The 22,608-nt window shown below is 34.9% G+C and overlaps 1 protein-coding gene across 2 annotated transcripts in view; it reads left to right on the top strand.

Annotated features, from left to right (window-relative positions):
• ak5 (adenylate kinase 5) overlaps positions 1-22,608 on the top strand; it is a 107,791-nt gene that overhangs the window by 23,827 nt on the left and 61,356 nt on the right. For both annotated transcript variants that reach the window (XM_051133350.1, XM_051133344.1), the window contains exon 6: positions 12,287-12,478. In XM_051133350.1, the coding sequence (XP_050989307.1) occupies positions 12,287-12,478 (192 nt within the window). The remainder of the gene's footprint in view (positions 1-12,286; positions 12,479-22,608) is intronic.

Below are 22,608 nucleotides of genomic sequence, written 5' to 3'. Positions count from 1 at the left end.
AAGAGGATTTTTAGTCCAGTCAGACCAGGTAGAAATAAATCCTTTAGCAAAAAATTGCACATATTTGATTAATAAACTGATGAAGGTGCAATGTGTAATATTTAGGAGGATCTATTGATAGAAATGCAATATAATATACATAACTATGTTTTCAGAGGTGTATAACGACCTTACATAATGAGCCATTATGTTTTTATTACCTTAGAATGAGCAATTTCTATACATATAAATTTCTTCTACATAGACCGTGGGTCCCCTTACATGGAAATCGCAATTTTGAGGCGTCATGTTTCTACAGTAGTAACTAAATTTGTTGATGTCTACACAAATCTTTTCACTCCAGACTTTAGCTAGGTTTTAACCATATTTGTGTGCCTGTGTTGTTTTCTTAAAGTGCATAGTGAACGTTATTGGTTTTGATATTAAAGTATATGCAGCTCATTTGCATTTAAAGTGATACACACCAAAACTTTTTTTTAGACACACCCCAAAAATGACATTTTTCACATGTTATAATAAATGATCTGTGGGGTATTTTGGGCTGAAACTTTAGACACATTCTGGGGATGTAATTCATCTTGATGTAATGTAGATGTAATTGATGTAATTACAATGTAAATGTAATTACATCTTGTGAAAAAGGGGCATAATAGGTTCCCTTTAAGTCTAATGTTAAATACATTATACACTATTAAAAACAAACAAAATGCCACTTTAGGTGTAGCTTCTGTCACTTCACTTCTGCAGTGCAAAGATGGATTTTGTATTTCATTTCACTGATAAAGTGCTGTTGTGTCTTATTATCGTAATTTCATTGATTGATTTAATTCAATAATTGCATGCATTTAATAAGGTTGCAATAAAAATATTCCTGGAAATCAATTTAAGTGTGGGAAATATTGCCCCTTAATGAAAAAGTTCATTTCTGTACTTGCCCATTTTACATGAAGTTTCTATATATTGCTAAAGTAAATGTTCAATGATGGCTGGTTTTACTGTTCCATTGATTAGTTTACTTTCTGCCTGCTGGCTGTCACAGTTTAATGGGGACCCAGATTCAGGCACCGATTCCCCTGTGTGCATCCTTATTCTATCTACCTCCGCCTCTTCCGGAGGTGCCAGCACAGTCAGTGAGAGGATTTATGAGTGAAGGCATGCCAGAAAAAAAAAAAAAAAAACAGCCTGCTGCTCAAAGACCTTCTGGGGAGCAGACAGTAGTTGGCCAGCACAGCAGCCAGCATTCAGCTTGCCTCACCACTTTTTTTTAAAATTATTTTTATTAAATAGGCTAAATGTGTACTTCGTGTAATAATCTGTAAATTACCTTTTATTCAAAGGCTCTTTAATATGAAAGAGTCTACTTCATACATTACAGTGTTACACCACTGAATATCATTTTTAATAGTCAAATCAGGCAAAAACATCCCATAAACCTCTATGGTATAGATTTTCCAAATGGCTGTGTCATTTTCCTTGACTTTCATGCTATCTGAGAACTAAAACAAAACACAAACACAACAACTGCATGAATTAAAAACTCAATTTTTAAAAGAAACCAGTAATGTGCTGTTGCTTAGCCAAGTGACAGCTGATTTTCTCTCCTTTTCCCTCACAGGAGAGACACATGCTCAAGTGCCCTCAAATTGTGCTAGTACACTGTAATGTTTTGCTGGAAACAACAACACATTCTCATTCCCAACTCGTTACATATTGAAGCTTGTTCAGGACCCATCTGGGTCACTTTTTGAGGCACAGGATACCCCTTTAGCATAATTTTCGGTGTGCAGGGTCCTCCATTGCTTTAAATAAGAAACCTTTGGCGTTAGTATGCTGATGCGAAATGCATTGGTAATTTTATCATGATTAAATTACATATTAGGTAATAATGTAGCCATTATTGCATATATGTTGGGGTTTGTTTTGTTTGTTTTTTTACATTACACTATTTACACATTTATGAGAATGTAACCTAAGCCCTGCCCCTAAACCTAACCATTTGTCAAGGTAAAACACAGGATATAAAAGGCAGATACAACTGCAGTCACAATTTATTTAAAAAGTATTAATATCCCAAGTCTTCCCGAGGCAAAACTATTTCTGAGAAGAATAGATGTGATTGCCATCCTGTGTGCAGTCTGTGCACAAATTTAAAAATTGCCACCAGAAGAAGCATTACGTCAGCTTTGGTTGTGAAATGCCATTGGGTCTTGTGTGTCTTGTGACCGACTGCATCATGCCTAACTAATTTGGGAGTATCTTTTTGAAATTATATGATTATTTTTTAGCGATTAAAACCTTATGATTTACTCTGTTCTTTGCATAAAGATTTTGGAGGGCTTGGAATGCAACATGACTTGTTTGTAATACTTTTATACTGCTTTTTATGGTCATTTTTTACAATAAATACATGTAACTATACTTTTATTTGCCTGTTGCATATTTTATATTGTTCAAAAGTTAGGTTTAGGGTAGAGGTATAGAGTTGGGGATGAGTGCTCCAAAAAGTATAAATTTATATAAAATGATTTCTATTTTCGCAAATGCATGCAAATACGTGCAAACCATTAAATGTGATGCATAATGCAAACAACTAAAAGCAATGGAGGACTCTTCATGTCCAAAAGTGATGCAAAAGGGGTAGCATGAGTGTCAAAAAGTGACGCCAAGGGGTCCTGGCCAAGCGTCAATATGTGTTGGGAGTGAGAATGTGTTGGAAACAAAGGAGTAGTTGAAGAGGATCTATATACAAGTAGTGGTTTATTAAGAACATAAAGTAAAAACAGTAAACAGAACCAAAATATGAATACATGAAAACAAGGGAAAAATAAACATGAGACAGTAACAAAACGCGTAACAAAACCCAACCATTTCTTAAAAACTAAATAAGAAACAAAAAGTTATAAATACACAAGGAAATGAGGAGATGAAACTCCACAGGTGAAACTAAACCAAAAGTTTACTCGTAACAAACAAGAACCATAGAAACAAGAACTGAACAAACTACAAAATGAAAATCCAAAAACAAAACTAGGGCAAAAGCAAAGAAAACAAATAGCATAGGGTCATATGCACATTTATATACATTTCTTATGCAAATTTGATAAGTTTAAGATTCATAGAACAGTAAATTGAGAAAATATGAATGTTTTGAGAAGGTAACTCTGGCTACATGTGGAACTGGGTAACAGCAGCAAGTTAATTTATTTATTTTTAGTTAGTTAGATGTTCATTACATTTTTTTTTTTTAAAACAAAATGCACACAGTAACTGTGGCCAAGAAGAGTTCAATAGTTAAATAGATGACTAATTCTGTCATTATTTACATATTTATGTTGTTTCAAACCTGAGTGATTTTTTTTTTCAGTGGAACACAGATGAAGATCTTTTGAAAATCAGTCCAACAGCACTGGATTTTCACTGCATAGACATATCAAAATATCGAGGTATCTTGTTTTGTGTTCCACAAAAGAAAAAAAAAATTGTAAATGATGACAGAATTTTGTTTTTTGGATAAACTATCGCTTTCTGTGGTGCCCCTGAGTTTAAACTTCCAAAATGTAGTTTAAATGCAGCTTCAAAGGGATCTAAATGATCCCAGCCGAGGAAGAATACATACTTTTTAACCTCAAACGCTCATCTTGTCTAGGTCAGTGTGAACTCTGTTTTTTACAGTTAGAGTATGATGAAAAACTCCCACCTCTTTTCCCCTCCAACTTCAAAATCATCCTACATTGCTGTTTTACCTTTTTTTGTAAAGGGTGACCTTCTTTGCATGTTCACTTTGTAAACACTGGGTCGGTACTTCAGCAGTGATCTAGGATGATTTTGAAATTGGAGGAGAAAATGAGAAGGGAGTTTTTCGACATACCCTAACTGTATTGAACCGGAAAAAACAGAGTTCACGCAGACCTAGACAAGACGAGTGTTTGAGGTTAAAAAGTATATAAACTGTAATTTTTTTTTTTTTTTTTTTTAGAAAATAACTGATCATTTTGCTAGATAAGACCCTTCCTCAGCTGGGATTGTTTAGAGCCCTTTGAAGCTGCATTTGAACTGCATTTTGGAAGTTCAAACTCAGGGCCACCATAGAAGTCCATTATATGTTTTTTTCTCAAAAAAACATAATTTCTTTACGACTGAAGAAAGAAAGACATGACATCTTGGATGACAAGGGGGTGAATTCTGGAAGTGAACTTCTCCTTTAAGAAGTGAAAGAAAAAAAGATTCTAATATGGGGAAGGTTGGACTATTTATAGAACAAACATGGAGGTTATGAGATCATCATAGATTTAGTGAAAGCTTTGAATACAAAGAAGCCAGGTCAGAGAAGACAACAACACATTTACCAATGCAGGAGATGATATGAATAACAATGAGTCTTTTTTTATTGTCTATGTGTTTGTGGGATGGAAAAAGGTTTGAAAAGACCCTAGACTGTGTGTTGTGTGGCAGTGTTCGGTGACCAGGCAACCATTAATGGTGTCAGCACAACTAACCTCAGTAACTGAATTAGCTTTGACTCTCAGAGAATAGAGATGAGCAGCAGCAATGAAGGGATTAAAACCCAATTATGAGACGAGTACAGAACGAGAGGGGATCAGACCACAGCTTTAACAGCAATCATTACGGGATTACCAAATACCTCCACTGTGAGCAAAGCTGAGAGACACTGTCTCCCCAGCCCGTTCAAATGTCAGCTAAATATTATTCCAGAATGTCAGTCCTGGAGGAGATGGCATGAGCTGACTCAGCAAAATCCATATATATGCTGAGCAGTATGGCAGAGTGACTAAATTCAGTAAAGGCTGTCATATATCATATGATTAAGGAATACTTATTCCAAAATTGACAGGTCTGTCATCACATTTTACTCACTTTCAGTGAAGGACAAAATACACAAATCAAGTACTTGAGTAAAATTAAGGAAACTTTGAATAACATATTACTTCAGTAAAAGTACAAATTTTAAAAGTAAAACATATTGTTTAACATACCATGTTTATTTGTTTTGAAATTTGATTTACTCCATCATTTACAAAGATACAGTACTGTATTTATCCATAAAAGGTGCGTTTTGGTATCTTAAAGGTACAAATTAGTACCGAAAGTATACATATTAGTATGTAAATGGTATAAATTAGAGCTGAAATTGGTAGCGCTTTATTTTACAGTCCTGTTCCTCATGCACATACTATGTACTTATTCAAGTAATTACAATAACAAGGTAATAACTACACTGTAAAAAAACAAAAAACACAATTTGTTAGGGGTAGGTTCAGGGTTAGTACACTGTAAAAAACAATTAGTTGAGTCAACTTAAAATAATTTGTTACCCTGCTGCCTTAAAATTTGAAGTTCAGTCAACTCAAATAAGTTTGGTCAACTTGAAATGTTAAGTTGTACTAAGTGACAGCTTAGATATTTAAGTTGTCTAAACAAAAAAATTGGTTTGTTAAACTTAAAAGCTGGGCTTGTTACCCAGCTGCCTTAAAATTTTAAGCTGAATGAAGTCAAATATCTAAGTTGTCACTTAGTACAACTTAACATTTCAAGTTGACTAAACTTTTCTGAGTTGACTGAACTTAAGATTTTAAGGCAGCCGGGTAACAAATTATTTTAAGTTGACTCAACTAATTGTTTTTTACAGTGTAGGTAGTAACCCCGAACCTACCCCTAAACCTAGCCCTACCCCATGTAGTACACTGTAAGTAAAGTGCAACCCTCAAATTAGTGGAGCTCAGTCTAATATTATTAGGAATTGTTATTAATTGTCAGCAGTTAAGATGAAATTAGTCAATAAGAACGATTAATGGACAGAGAGATTTGTAGCAAAAATTTGTATTATTAAAACTTGTCATACACTATCAAAACATAACCCTACCCTAACCTAACCCTAACTTCAATATACTTAAATATGTATCTTAAATTGCATAATCCCTGGGTAGGTACTTCTTTTTAAGCAATTATTTTGTGACAATTAAAAATGTTTTGTATAGAATGAATGTGTAGTCTGAATTTAAAACAGACAAGCTACATTTGTCAGTATCTATGGAAGTTTTTTCCTAAATGAAAAAAAAAAAAATTAAAATGTTTAAAAATATCAAAAAATAAATCAAACTGTCAAAACAGCCGCTCAAAGGAGAAATCAAATGTTCAAATTATCAAATAAAAAAAATCTAACTCTCAAAACAGCATGTCAAATAAGAAATCAAAAGCTCAAATTTTAATTCCTCACTCAGGAAAGAATTAACCTTATCAAAAATTAAATACAAATGATATTCAATTTCCATTATCAACCTAGTAAACCTGTCATAATTAAATTTATAATTCAGTGCTCAAATCATAAATCAAATGCTCAAACCCACATCGCAAATGATAAATCAAATGCATTGAATTGTAGATTTAATAGGTTGACAGGTTTATACTAATTGATGATAAAAAATTAAATATCAAACACTTAATAATCAATAAGATGCTAAAATTAAATAATCAATAAAAATGATTTTTAATTTTTTATACAGTTTATGCATCCTCAAATGAGGAAATGGAACTGCATTTGAGCATTTGATTTCTCATTGAGAAGCCATGTTAAGAGTTTGATTTATTATTTGATCATTTGAACTTTTGAATTTTTATTTTAATTTTGTCAGGAAAAAAATTCTATCCACAAGTTTCCTACGCCCCATGAGGCCTTGCGTCAAAAGTGGGAGCGTCTTCCGGTTCGAAGTAAACAAGCGGGACGTGACACTCATTCATTTAACAGTTGACAGTAGCGATGGGCAAATGAAGCCTTGTGAAGCACTGACATTTTCCTATGACTGTTTCGGGAAAAGAAACAAAAGATTCTATGTCTAGTGGAATAAATAATGGAATATTGTTAAATTTGTGGAAAATAGGGTTCCCAGATCAGAAAACAGAATACAAAGCAGACATACAGTATGGCTTAAATTTATGAGCTCATGTACCTCTCTCATTTGGGACGAATCCAAATGTTTCCATGGTTGTGTTTTAACATTTAATTGCTCTCCTGTTGTTTTTTTATTAAAACAAATAATATGTTAACAATTTGTCCATCACAGACTCTGACTTAGCTACTTCTTTTTGTTTCTGCGACCAACCATCAAATTAAATTTTGGTTGAATAAGCCTCTTCTCTTCAACCAACGTTTTGTCGACTATTAAGTGGCAGCCCTAGAGGGTTAGATACAACCCATTTCATAAAGACTTATTCTTTTAGACAGCAGAGTCTTTCTATTGTCTTTGTTGTTGTTTTAGTGGCCTTTACTGTCAAATTAATAAAATACTGCACTCATGATGTTTTTCTTTCTTTTCAGCACTAAAGGGCCTTTGCTAATGTGGTGTTACAAGCCCGGGGTTGTTTCATCAAGCCGTTTTCTGAGTGCAGTTGGCATGTAGCACAGTGCTTTGACTGAGGGCGTAATAGTAACGCCCTCAACTGCACTGACAGGAGTTAGCAAGACCTCAGCTCTGCTTACGTAAAGGAACAGTTTTCTTTCATGTTGTTCCAGATCTGTGTGAAAGTCATACAGGTTTGGAACAACATGGAGGTGAGTAAATACAGATTTTTTTTTTTAGGAAACAATTTTTTTCAGTAGGTGTATTTGACACAAAACTAAAACTGAAGGGAATTTAGAGAAGCATGATAATGACTGCCTGGAATGAATGAGATAACAAGTGGAAACTAGAAGATAAAAACAGAACACTATTAATAGATTTTGAAGATTATCAAAAGGTTAATTCCACAGAGAGACAAGTGAGAAGAGTGGGACAGGAGCATTTCTCAAGAGGGTTACGATCATGGTTAGGTAGATTGGCAGTCTGTCATATGTATTACACATGGGGAGGTATAAATAGCGGGGCTCTCAGGGTTCTTTTAGGTGTAATACCCTTAAAACAAGACACCAGGCATTTTCTCACAACCCTCTGAGGCCCAGCAGCATTTTTATCTTTTTATCTTCAATTCACGCCATCCCACAGGAACTCATCCAACATCTTTCTATTTAGCTTGTGCCTTAGCTTTATGAATTTCTTCAGGATGAAACATACATGCTTCTATGAAATCCGGAACATCTAACCTCTTGTATAAATTTTTTATAAAGATTTTTTCTATAAAGTGTTCACATGGTCTTTTTGAAAAGTGACCTAGAAATAGTGCAGTGTTAAATATTTCTCATTCATTTAAAAATCCGTATGAAACACTTCTAAATTTCTTGTTAATTTCCAGATTCGATCAGAATCGTTATTTGCTTGCATTGTATGGAAAAAGCAACCTAGATATTCTGCTAGAAACGTTTCTTCTTATTATAAATAATGAAAACAGATGTGCTGCTTAATATTTTAGTGGAAACCATATATACAGTGCACAACATAAATAAGTACACACCCTCTGAATAAATATAAAATATGTATTTTCTTAATGATCACTAATATAATTTTTGGAAAGATGTCAAAATCAAGATGGATTAAACATATTCTTTATAAAAACAAAAAATGTATGCCAATATTTTCTGTAAAATAAGTAAATTAGCCAATTTTGTTTAAATAAAGGATTACATAAAATTCAGCAAATGAATAACATTCTAGTACTTAGTATGTCCTCCAGAACTTTAAGTATACTGCTGTGACCCTTCTTGGCACTGAGTGTACAAGTTCATGACAAAATGCTATCTGTCCTGTTTAACTGGAGGAAGAGCTCTGATCTTTAATGGGGAGTTTTGCTCAGCTTGTCTCTACAGAATCCCCCACAGCTGCTCAAGAGCATTAAGATTGAGCGAAATACATGTCTACTGAAGGTTTTTCACCTTGGGAATGAATATCTTCATTGTCATGTTGAAAAAATGCCTAATAATGCAGGGAATGAGGGTAGAGTAGCATCTTCTGTTTCAAGTTTTTGTATTACATTACACAGTGGTGTGTAAATTGATGACAGCATTGATAAAGCACAACTCCATCACACCTTTAGCACTCATACATCCCATTCTAAGAGCTTTACTACCACTGAACGTCAGTGTGGGAACCAGGCACTTCTCATTGTACTCCTTCTCTAGCAACACCAGAACATTTTGGATGCTTTTGGATCCGAAATGATTGACTTGGGACCAGAGTATAGATTCCCAGAAGTCTATATTTTGTAAATATGGGCCTTGGAAGAGGCTAAAAGAATTGTGCTTTGGCTACAGTAGGTAATTGTAGTGGTGACAACAGCCATGCATATCACTTCTGCAGGCTGTGTCATACTCCTTGAGATAAAATGTCACTCTTTTCATAGCTTTTGCCGGCTCTGAGACACTTGCATGTCATTTCTCCTGCTCTTTTTTTAGCAAAAATTCACTTATCGCTAAATGAAAACTTAAAGTGAAGACCTGATTACTTCAGGAGCCTTGTCACAAGTCCATTGTTTTTGAATATTGGTGTTACTTCTGCTGTATTTTCACAGTTAAAACAATAATTTGGCATTCTTCTTGTACCATTGTCCTCTTTTATGCTAAGAAACAAGTCACCTGGCAGTTCTTTCCCAAGTGATTCCGTTGTTGCCAACATTAAGTCTGTATGATTCAGTAAGGTATATAGCACTTTTAATTGTCAGGAAATTACTTGTCTTTAAAAGTTTTGGTTCAATACACTTACCTGTTGATCAAAAAATTGCCTTAAACCTACAATTTTTTTTATTTAGTAACTTTCAGGAGGGTGTACTCATTTTTGCAACACAACGTTTTATCACTTTGTTAAGAAAATTTTATTTTCCTGAATAATTTTGACATTCTTTTTTGGTAATTGGTCAAGCAGGCCTATTGGAGCATTATATCTCCAAAGAACCCTAACATGTCTTCTAAGTAAAGAGTAATTGCTGAATTTGTTAAGTTTTAGATAGGGTGTACTCATTTATGCTGTGCACTGTAGGGGTGCACGGGGCACAAACTAACGCAGGGTTAATTGTAACACGCGTGGTTTAAATATTTCCACACATGCTAGCATAGCCAAATTTATGGCATTTACTAATTGTCATGGCAACACTATACACAGAAACAAGTGTGCCAAAATTCAAAAGCCTTTTGATGATATTGCTGAATATTTATTTTACAATTGTAAAAGCACATTTCTGGCTGAAGTAAATTTTTCTTCTCAGTTTTTAGTGTTCATTTAAAATTAGACAAATCTGCTATTATATTAATTGCCAATCTGTTGTTAATCAGTTTAGATAGTTTATTAATGCTTGGCAAATCAGCAGAAGACACTAACCACTTTTTATATTCCAGTCGCACTGATGGGGAACGTTGTAACACTGCGTTACAATCTGCCCCGATATATTAAACTATGCTATTCTATGACATTACCCATGTCATTTTCACTATTTACTTTATGGATTTTAAAAAGAAACCACAAGAAACAGGTGAATAAATACTCACGGTCAATGTTTAATGTTGAGAAATTATTATTTCAAGAAATGTAAAGCATTTTGGCTCGTTTGTATGTCTCGTGTTCTATGAGAGCTGTGTTTGGAGGGAGGGGAGTGTTTTTTTGAATGTCTGTATGCGTTTAATCTATTTGCGCACATTGTTTTGAACTACACTGTATAGCTGAGTTTTGCGATCAGGGTCGTCCCACGCATGGTTGCGATGTGTTCATTGTGAACCTCAAAAAATTTGATTTTTTTTTATTCTTAAAAAAACACCATTTTATTTTATTTGAAAAAGTTAATCATTTTATTTTATTGAAAAAATATTTTAGTTTGTCATGTATATTTTTTTCATTCGATCAGAAAACATTTTGGTCATATGGTCATGTTACAACATGCCTACGGGGCATGTTGTCACTTTTCTCTTCTTTTCTTTTGAGGTAAATAGCAAAAAACGTATACACTGTAATTTTGAAACAAAGTGACATATTTTACAAGACAAGTGTGAAATTAACGTGGATAACATATTATACTCCGAACCCCACGTGGATTTACACAAACTGAGAAATTCAAAAAGTGTTAGGTTGTGCCCCGCGCTCCCCTATATATATCCGATTGAGAGGAAATATTTCATTTCTGTTATTAATTTAAAAAACTATTGGCCAGTTTTTCCACCTTAGTTATCGTATTTGTTGACTTTTACAAATAAAGTGACCTCCAGTATATCCAGATACCTTTTTACAGAGAAGTTTGGATTGAATGCTAGGAATCAATTCTAGTTTAAATGGCAAAAAAACATTTCAGTGTTTTAGCTTTCACTGACATTTCGCCTGCCATGCTTCCGTTGAGATAATCAGCCTGCTCTTCTGTTTTGTGACAAGCTTTCAGGCTTTTATGAACTGACATTTGTAATCTTTTTTTTTTTCCCTCTCCAGTGACTAATTAAGTACACATTCCCAAAAGGCTTTCCAGCAGGCAACTGGTTAAGAGGATGACAATGCATTTCAGATCAAATATCTGTTATTTGAGGTCATCATCATCATTTTGTTAACACTTGCACATGTAAATGCAGGCCTACTGCCAGTTTGGCAAATAAACAAAAGTCCAAGATTTAATTAAAGCATTCAGTGTATTGTATTTTAATACCTAGTTTTCCTTAGCTGAACAGCAAGCATAGAATTAACATCACGGCTGACATGCTATTCGAGCAGATGCAATTAAGCCCTTTGATATGGTAGACTTGATAAGGAGGTTGCAAATGAAATTGCAATCTTTCAGCCAAGCTTTATGTATATGTAAATAATAATAATAATAATAAATAGCATTGTTGAAATGGTTGATATGTGTTTACTGAACACCAATGCAACTAGCTGTGTTATCACACATCTTAAAGTTTTTGTTAGTCTTTGATAATTGCTTAAATGTGTCAGTAACCATAGCAACAGAATCAGATTTCTGTGCAACTGAACAATGCTGTTGCACACAATAAAGCCTACAAAGTAAAGTAACAGCTAAAATAAGACTGTGACATTTCTCTGAAGCCTCAATCATACAAAATTCAGTGCATTTCCTGTGGTTTCGCATGTGTACGTTACAACTAAGACATCTGATTTATGCTTACTTGCCTGTGGTTCACATCCATCTCATTCATTATAATATGAGGGGCTAAAACTCAGATTGGCAATCGTACTTGAAGATGAGTTAGACGTATGACCTCTGAGTGGCTCTTGATAGCTACATCTTCATAGATCACTGTGCCACAAGTCACTTTGATCTTGACTCGCAGAAGGTGACTGTACCCATCAATATCAATTTGAATTGAGACATTACTAGTTAAGAAACACTTGTCTCCTTTTCTCTGTCTCTGTAGATCTGTACTCCAGACCTGGTGGTGTTCCTGGCCTGCTCCAATCAGCGTCTGAAGGAGCGTCTGGAGAAGCGTGCGGAGCAGCAGGGTCGCCCAGATGACAACCCTAAAGCTATCGATCGACGCTTGACTAATTTCAAACAGAATGCCATCCCCCTGGTCAAGTACTTCCAAGAAAAAGGCCTCATCGTCACAGTAAGGATCATTTTTTACTATATTACTCATAATTCTTCCACTGAGACCTGGATTGGAATGGAAGTGTCAAGTATTCAATAGAATTTTTATTTCTTTTTGGAAGAGACCATGTACAATATGAAACATAAATGTTAACATTTAATGCAATGTTCAGCACAATCTCTTATAGAGGATAATCTAGTGGATTTTTAGAATGAAAATGAACAAAATTATAAACTACAGGAATTTAATTAAAATTGTATACATTTAGGACATACATTTGTGTAAAAAAAAATATCAAAGCACAAAAGATGATGTTTCTTAAAATCAAGATTCAAATCCATTATTAATGTAATTAAAACCAGAGACTGTCAATATTTTCTTCATTAATAAAAATGTCAACACTGAAAGACTAAAATGAATAAGGTTAGTTTACCCCAAAGTGAAAATTCTATCATAATTTTGCCCCCTCGTGTCTCAAAGCCATAAGACTTTAGTTCATATTCGAAACACAAATGAGGATATTTTTTAATGAAACCTGAGAGATTTTTGTCCCTTCATTGAAAGTCCAAAGCTTTCACAATTTGAAAAAGTTCATAAAACATTGTAGAAGTAATCCATATGAATTGAGCGTTTTAATTAAACTCTTCTAAAGAGAGCCAGGTGCCTCTGTTACTAAATTAACAGATTTAATATAAGTTTTTAATTCACATATAGGGATTAATCAATCTTATGGGTTTGAAATAACATGAGGCTGAGTAATCGATGACAGAATATGATAGGATATGATCTAAACAACCAAACTTGTTTTTGACCAATTAAATAATTTTTCAGTGAAGTATGACCGGAGCAATAGCAGTAAATAAAGCCATTCAGTGTCCCTTATAAATAGTAGACAACTTATAAATGTGTTCATTAAAAGTGCATTATATTAGGTATAGTGTAAATAATGACATGCATCATGTGGATCATGTGCATTTATCTTGCATACGTGTAGATAATGGCATGCATCGTGTGGATCATGTGCATTTATCTTACATAACTGATATCATTTTGACACATTTGTGATTAAAAGGTAAGTGGCTGTATAATACACCTGCGCTCATTTCAAGATTAATTTTTGGAAATCCCTGCAGCATATACACAGAGTGTTGGACTGTGCACTGATCAGGTGCACATCTACCATCTAGTCCCAGCGCTGTCAGTTTCATTAAGACATACTCTTTATCACTCTGAGTAATTAATACAGGCATATAGGGTGATCTGGGACAGGCCGGAAATTAAAGGCAGTTAGATCCAGCATGTGTCAGGATCCCAGTGGGGCCACTTATTTAACAAGCTGGAGAACTCTTTTTCAGTTTCTAACAAATGTAATGGGGATGTGTTATTAGAAACTGATTGCATTTTTTTAATCAAAATTTAAATCTGGAAATTATATTTGTTTAGACATCTATAAAAACACAAGGAGCAAGGGAATTTAAAAAGGAGAAATGCAGTAAATGTCAAATCAAAGTTTGCATGAGGTTCCAAGATACAGAGGTTCATTTGGGAAATACCATGGGTGGCACTTCATACTTCACTCTTTTCTGCCTTTAAATGGCTGCAGGGTAAAGTTCTTGCTTTGAGAAAAAAAAAAAAAAAAAAAAAAAAAAAACAAAACCAAAATACTCTGACACTTGATGGAACTGTTTTTATCTTTAACAGATATTTAGAAGTTTGCAATTTTGAAAGGTGCATAACTTTAAGAAATATTGTAAGCAGTATTGCTTTCCTTGTGTTTAAATGGGTAGCTCACTTGAAATCCTGTCATCGTTCACTCAGACTCATGTGGTTCCAAACCTATTTGACTTTCTTTGATATGTGAAACACAACAGAAGAAACTTTTCAGACTGTTCACACTACCCTTTTCTGTAAAATGAAAGTGGATAGTGACTGGGGCTGTCCAGGTCCAAAAAAATACAAAAAAAGAAGGGCTGAGTTGACAATATTGATTGATCAATCTTCATTTTGATGATTGTAAACCAGTATTAATTCTTAAATTCCAAGATCAATCTTTTGGTTTATAGTGTTTTCTGTTGATGCAAGAGAAGTAAAGCGTAGCATTACTTGTAGCACACCTCTCATCCAATAATCACAATAAGCTTTGTAATTTGTTACTTTTTATATGAAATAAAGTCAACGTTATGCCAGCTACAGTTTCGTGAGAGATTTAAATTTATATTTCAGCAATGAATTGGAATAGAGACATAATTATGATTAAATTCAGTAATAGTAATGTGCCAACTGACAGAGCTCCCTGAGTAGTTTACAGCAATAGTTGAGAGAGATTTCCTGAAGAAAAATTGACATGTACTTTACCTGATCCAAACAAATCAATACTGAATTAAAATCGAAATGCAGATGGCAATGCTGTCAAAATGATCTTGTTCACATGGATTGTCAAAAAGGACTTAAACGCTGTATTATGCTTGCCAGGTCAGTAGTTGGCGTCACTTTGTAAAAAAACTATAATACGCATGCGCATGACATCAACCATGATGGTATCGTTTCCAAAAACCATGCACTTTAAAACCAGTCTTCAAAGGTTTGCATTTTCAGCTGTGAAAACAGTGTCGTGTAAACCCTTAGAAAACAAAAAAAAATTGGGTCTGATACAACATGGGGCAGGTAAATGATGACAGAGTCTTCATTTTTGGGTGAACTATCCCTTAAAGAGTAAAACACCCAGCTGTAGCTAAAGAATATCCAAGCTCAAGATTTTGTGGTAAGCTGAATCTGGCAATGCGTTCATTAGCACCTCTACTTGTCACAGGCAGTAACAGAGAGAAAACCCAAATGCAGGTGAAACAAGCCCAAAAAAATTAATCCTCAGCCAAGCAACAGTCACAGAATGGCAGGAGAATCTTGGAGGCAAAACCACATAGGTGCAGGCTGCTACTGAAGTCAGGACAGGCACAGTTTAAAACCAGTTGGGCAGTTAGTACCAGAAAATGGGGGAAGTAGACCAGGGCATTGGAACCCTCGCAGAGGTAACCAGGTGAAATCTCTAGGAACAAACAGGTGTACAGGCTTGGAAGGCCAGTGTCAGGTAGGAGGGAGATCCAGATAAAAAATCCAATTGATCCAGGCCTGAAGACAAAACCTCAGTATCCCAGGCTAGCCAGGAGAAGGAGGACAGGACAGGCAGAGAATCCTGGAGCCAACAGGAAAAAAACAAAACTGGACTGAGAGAAAAAAAAAACAACTTAATGCTGAGCGCTCAAGAGCAAACAACAATCTGGCACAAAACAATGCACACAAAAGGAATAAGTAGAACAATCAATGAGCAGGATAACGAGGAATGACAGGTGAGGCAAGGGGCGGGGCCAAGACATGACGAGCAAAGGAACGCATGACAAACAAAACAAAAGCCATGTGCTAGACGCACATGACAACCATAAACACAAACAGACAGACTGATCAGCCTGGAGTCCTGACACTACTAGCCCACATTTTAGCTGCTTGTGTGCTAGCAGAGAACGGTATGCCACAGCAGCAACTGGAGAAAAATGTATGTTTAATCTTGATATAGTGAAAAACAAGAGGGCATAGCCCTCTTCCAAACTCATTTAAACAGAGTGGAAGCTCTTCTCTCTCATGTGAGGTGATATGCCAGTATGAGCAGGTGTTTGAGGATGCAGGTGTGTGGTACACGCTCACACACTTCTCACTGCTCAGACCGGAGCACGTTTCTCATTCACAGCGTGCAGCCTGTATTGATCCGCTTCACTCTCAAATTAAACGTTTACGCGGGAGATGACACACAAACATTACTCTTCATAATCAAACTGGCCTTGGGAAACCCATTGAACCTGGAAGTGAGAAATATTTTTTTTTTCTTCACATCAATTCTACATTCTCTTCCTGTCTAAAGCCGCAGTGGGTTGAGCACATTTAATTAACTGTGGGTTGGATTGACAGCTCTAGTGTTGTGTGGACTCCCGCTTTGCAAGAACATCTCAGCTGAGTGTAAATAAAGCTAGACGCAGACAGTGTGGCTGTCAGCTGCATTACCTTCACTGGCAAACACAAGCTTAACAGACACTGACTGGAGCCTTTGTGTTTGTGATTTTTTTTTTCTATACCATGACTTTGTGATGCATTTTAGCTACAGTCTAATTAATTAATTAAATTTATTTACTTTAAAAAGTTTCAGCTCGAAAAATGCACATACACACATATACATAGCTAGATACACATAAATACAATATATATCTATATCTATATATATATATATATATATATATATATACAGTATATCTATATACACATAGGTTTTGTGAATTGTTGGAACTTTCCATAGACTTCTATTGTTTTTATACTGTACAAACCATATTATCGCCCTACACCGACCCTCCTAGCCCTCACAGGAAACTCATTTTGTGTGCAGGGCTCGAAATTGCAACCGTTTTGGTCACATATGCTCTTGTTATTTAATCTGCGCGATCTCAGAATATGACTTGTTTTCTTCTTTACAAACCTTTCGCTAAGTACTGCACAGTATATGACTGCTGCGAGCTGATACAGTGAGCCATTCTATCCAACATTAGCTTACATAACCAATTAAACTTCATCTTTAAATTCTTAACTGTAATGCAGATTTTAGATATTAACCATCAATCACTCACATTGTGCTCCGTTGGAACTCAGAACCGGCCGTTTTTTGCTCCAAACATTTTCTTTCAACCAATCTCTGTTCCGGATTTGCACTGCATTGCAATTAGGAGTGTGTGATATGAACATTTTTGATTCTTGACGATTAAAATATCCCTATGATCTGCTATTATTGAAGAAATAAAGTAAGCCTAGCGCACATTCTATCAGTTGCAGTTCTGCCAAGCTGTGGGATTGCAGTTGGGTCCAATATACTTTTTAACTGCCTCATCCTTCAAAAGCAATCTAGGACCCAGTTTACAGCATATTAAGTGTCTTTAGTTACTACATACTTAAATTTAAATTAATTATTTAATACATACACTTATTGTGTACATGTTTTTACCCTACTCCTTCAGCTTAACCCACCCTTAAACCAAAGCAGACCACCCAACCTGTACCTAACCTTACCTGTATCCCATCTCAGTAGCAGCAAAAGTGATTTGCAATAAAACATAAACGCAGTACAACACTGTAACTACATTGTACCTAATGTTTTATTATTTTTTTAAAGGAGTCATATTATTTAAATGTTTAGGAAACATTATTTTAATATGTTCCTTGAGGTTTACTTGTAATGTCAAGTTTTTTGCACAAAAAAAAAAAAAAATAATAATAATAATAATAATAATAATAATAATAATAATTAAATAAGTGAATAAATAAATATGTAGATAAATGACTATTTTCAACAGCTGTTGCAGCCATGTACTCTTAAAAGTAATTTTTTTTTTTTTTATTGGCATTGATGGTTCCATGAAGAACCTTAAATATCCATGGAACCTTTCAAATGCAGAAAAGGTTATTTATAGTCGAAAAAGGTTTAGATTTTTAAAATGTTCTTCAAAATGGTTCTTTTAAAAACTGTTAACTGTGAAAGGTTCTTTAATGAACCCAAAATGGTTCTACTATGGCATCACTGCAGAAACACCCTTTTGGAACCTTTATTTTTAACAGTGTAAATGTCACTGGGTATGTGTTAATGTTTCAGGATTTCCTAGGAGGAGTCATTTTTGCTGTTTAGTTTCTATTATTGGTCTTTTTTTCAGAACATTCATAGCACATTTTATTTATCTCAGAAAATCATGGAAAATTTGAATCCTCATGATAGGAGTCTTTTATATAATTTTAGATTGCAAATTAAGGCTTACCTACAGTAAAATCATAAGGTGATAATCTTTGATCAGTTTAAAGCATTTAATTTAGTCAAAACGGATTAACTTTACTGTACCTTTTAATTAGCGTAAACATTTAATTAATACTGTATGTGGAGGCTGTCATGAGGTACTTTTTTAATAAAATGTGTTGGTCTGGTATAAAGTGAAGAGGATTGTGTTAAATCTGCTGGCATTTCAGATGGCTGGATGTGACTCAGACACGGCTCAGGTGAGATGAATTAATTAATCTCTCCCATCTGCAGCACCACAAGCACGCAGCAATAATCAGGTGAAATAAGCTGTATGCCGTTTCTTATTAATGTGAATTTATTCCCTCATCATTCAAGGAAAGCCTAACAGTTAATGTTCTAACAGTTTGGTTTGTTTGGCTTTGTTATTAAACTCCCATGAGGCTTAAGATATTTTTTTGCATTCAGATCAAAATTTGAACATGCACTGGCAATTTAACTATGCTATAATGGGGCTTCACTGATGGTCAATCAGAAGTTTTTATTCAAAAAATATATATATATTTTTACAAAATCACAAATATAAAATAGGGCTTCCTCCTTATCTTATAGGTTACTCCCAGTCACAGCTGTAATACACTGCACTGTATATGACATTTACATTTTTTTAATATTTCAGTCGCAAAGATGTACATCTGCAGTGGTGTTGATTCTGTGGTGTGATGTATAGTCATTTTTTGTTTTTTACAATATTAGGAATGGTGTTCTTATCTGGTTATGCATGAGTGCAAATGAAGTTGTGTTTATACTGCACTGACTGGGATTCATTTCCTCCCTCAGTCGAAAGCCAATCAGAGAGCAGAGAGAATGCCATTCTGTCCCAGAGGAATATTTGATTACTCAGAGGATGCTCTTTCACCAAAAGTCTGTCATCATTAACTCACCCTCATGTCATTCCAAACCTTTCTTTCTTCTGTGGAGCATAAAAGATATTTTGCAAAATGTTTCAACTGTTGTTCAAAACAACACTAGCTCTATCCACTAGCAAACAATTTCAAGGTATGTTCTGCATTCCTACACTTACAATTGTAATAAAGTAGGCCTACTTTATATGTGCTGTAGGAAATGCATAAAAAATATGAGTACTTATTATAACATAATTTAAATAGTATTTTTATATAAAACCTTTTGAAATTATTACAAGGTGCACTTTTTAAAAGTGTGTAGGAAATGAAAAATGAAAAGTCATGAAAATGTACTCTCTGAACACGTAAGTGGTCTTTTATTTGACTAATATGATATTATCTGAAAGTACAGATTGTGCTTTGTGATTTTTCTTTCTTTTAGCAAGTGAATTCGTATGTGGCTGAAAATGAAATTTACAGTGAGAAGGCTTTGCCTTTTTAAATACTGGTTGCTACCTAAAGACTGGAATATAAAAGTTAAGCAGGATCTTGATATTCATGGTGACATTCTTCCCTCTTTGTGAATGTGCCACAGGGAGCTATTTTCGCATACTGTGAGATAGTAAATCACATTTAAAGAACGTGAAAAGGGAGAAAATGACTTACCAGGTCATTGCTGTGTCAGACCATTAACCTCACGTCAATCTGAGCTGTCAGAGAACTGTACCCTCAAAGCTAAGCCAAATTACATGGCAGCGGAGGACAAGAAGAAATCACACCAGGGCATGAACACAGGGAAGAAGAAGATAAAGACTATAAAAGAAAATTTGGGTTCTCCTGAGGCTAATGGAGTGTGTTAGCTGTCAGACTGCCATTCCCAAGTGCACTCAATTCAAACATCTGTGTATAGAGGAAAAAAAACTGAGATAAGAAATAACATAGTGCAACCAAAAAAAGAAAAAAAAACAAAATCTGTCTTCATTTTTTTTCACCCTCATGTCGTGCCAAACCTGTATGACTTTTTTGGGTGGCAAAACAAGAAGATATTTTTAAAAGTGTTTTTTTTTTCTTCTCCATTATATAGACAAAAACTGTTGAAAAATAAAACATTCTTCAGAATATCTTTTGTATTCCATAAAAGAAAGTCACACTGGTTTGGAATGATGTAAGGGTGAGTAAATTATGACAGAATGTTTATTTTTGGGTAAACTCTGCTTTTAAATTCAAATGATCTCATTTAAATGACATTTCCTGCATTCTTTGCCTTCTGACAAGTTGATATGTCATTGTAGGTCATTCACTTTTTTTCCTCATGCACATTTTCTTTGATGGCATCCATGAATTACCAAGCAATACATATAAAGTGTCTTAAAGACTCTGTGTAAGTGGGCTGTCAAAGTTAAAGGAATAGTTTGTCCAGAATTAAAAATAATGCCATAATTTACTCAATCTCAAGCACAAAAACAGTAGAAATTAACCAAAGCAAAAATTCCAATCTCAGCATCTCTCTCAAATACATAAATCAGTGAATGGTTGGATGAATGGATGGATAGATTGGTTACCAGCATTCTTCAAAATATCTTGTTTTAGATTCCACAGAAAAAAAGAAAAGAAAAAATATATAGCTGCAAGCAGCGATTACCAGGGTTTCAAGCACTTTAAGGCATTTAAGCACATATGAAAAAAAGACATTTAGCAGGCCTGTTACCACCAAATCAATGATTTAGAAAAAAAGCATTTTGGCAAATTCAGGTAATTTGCATAGCAATTATGTTTTAACATTTATGACTGTTATAGCGCCAGCTGTGGTCCGATCCCCTTAAAACTCTGCACGCTTGTTTAGAATCACCTGTTGCATGTGTAAATTTGGACAGGCTCCTTTTCTAAACAACCGCATTATAGCTTCCCAAAGGATAATTGTTTGATAATTATTGGCCTAGAGAGTCCAGAGAATTGTACTGCAGTGTTTTTTTCCAGATTGAGCAAAAAACATAGGACTAGTTTGTAAAAGTAGGTTTTACCATCTTCTTAGTCATTTAAGCAAATCCCTAAGTAAGAAAGAAACGGATGGATGAGGTTTCCTCTCTTGTATGGTGTGGGAGGGAAATCCGATCAGCTGATGTGGTTGACTGTCACTTGTGTGGCGCGAAGGGAATTCATGCTACCCTCCCTTCAGAGAAGATATGTTTGTGTTTTAGTGATACTGGGCTGAGGCTGGCATCTCATGAAACACAACTGCCTGCGTTTCAGGTTGGATAAGCCTAAGATGTGAAATCTTTTCCCAATCACCTCCGCTGTTCCCATGGTGACGGGGTCCCTGTGGGTTCCAGGTGAAACTGATATAAATAACGTGGCCTCTTTTAGCTTCTTTGGTGATTCCTATACATGCAACAGGTTTAGAAACATACATCTGACTCATTATTATTTATTAAAAAGGGGGGAAATTTAAACCAAATTCTAATGCATGCATGAAACTGACACATTCTGCTGGCACAAGAAGTATGGAAGACCTCCATCTGCTGAATTTGTTTGCAATGAATTGGTTTAGCAGCCGTCATCTTGACACTGGATGTGGCAAATACTGGTGATGTAACATTTTTAGAGATTCAGGAGAGATCATAATGTCAGATATAGAAAATTTCAGGTTATCCTGAGATGAATGAAGTGTGCCATTTAGCTGCTTAATGTCAACCGCATGCAGTAGAGTTTGCTCGATGGCTGTCAGATTGTCATCTTCAGTTTGTCAGCGCTGCTCTAAACTTTGCTAGTTTGCTGCTGTAGATTTCATTTTGCCTGCAGGCTCTGTATAAGCAACAGGGATGAAATTTTACTGCAAAACTTTTTTATACCTTAAATGACCTTAGAATTGAACTATACAAAGCTACATTTATTTCAACTAAACTGAGAGCCTGAGTCATGTTGATAAAACTGATTTGAACAAGTACATACAGCACAAGTGAAATCACTTTTCTGAGTGTTTGTCCGAAGATTCATAAATTGTTTTTTTTTCTTCTGTAATATTGGACCTTTTTGTTTTAAAAGGAATAGATCACCCAAAAAATGAATCTTTTGTCATGTTTTACTCTCCCTCATGTTATTCCAAAACCTGTTTGACTGCCGACTTTCCTCAAAAAGCAAGATTTTTTTTCAAGGATGTCTGTAAATGTGAGTAAGTAATGACCGAATTTTAATTTTTTGGTTGTCTGTCCCTTTAAGTAAGAAATTTCAGTGTCCCTTTAGGAGTGACATTTTTCCATTTTCACAATAACTGTTAAGTCATGGGTTTGGGAAGTCAAAATGTTAAAAGCTGGTCTTGTTTTTTTGCGTCGTCAGCATACTCAGCTATTTTCAGTGCTTGTTGATTCAGGACAGGCTATATTTTCATGAAAAGCATAAAGAAGTTGATACAGGCAAAGGAAAATGGAAGA

The sequence above is a fragment of the Labeo rohita genome, chromosome 2, assembly GCF_022985175.1.
Source record: "Labeo rohita strain BAU-BD-2019 chromosome 2, IGBB_LRoh.1.0, whole genome shotgun sequence".
In the NCBI taxonomy this organism is placed as follows: domain Eukaryota; kingdom Metazoa; phylum Chordata; class Actinopteri; order Cypriniformes; family Cyprinidae; genus Labeo; species Labeo rohita.
The sequence above is the reverse complement of the archived record's forward strand: the minus strand, read 5'-3'. Positions and strand labels throughout refer to the sequence as shown.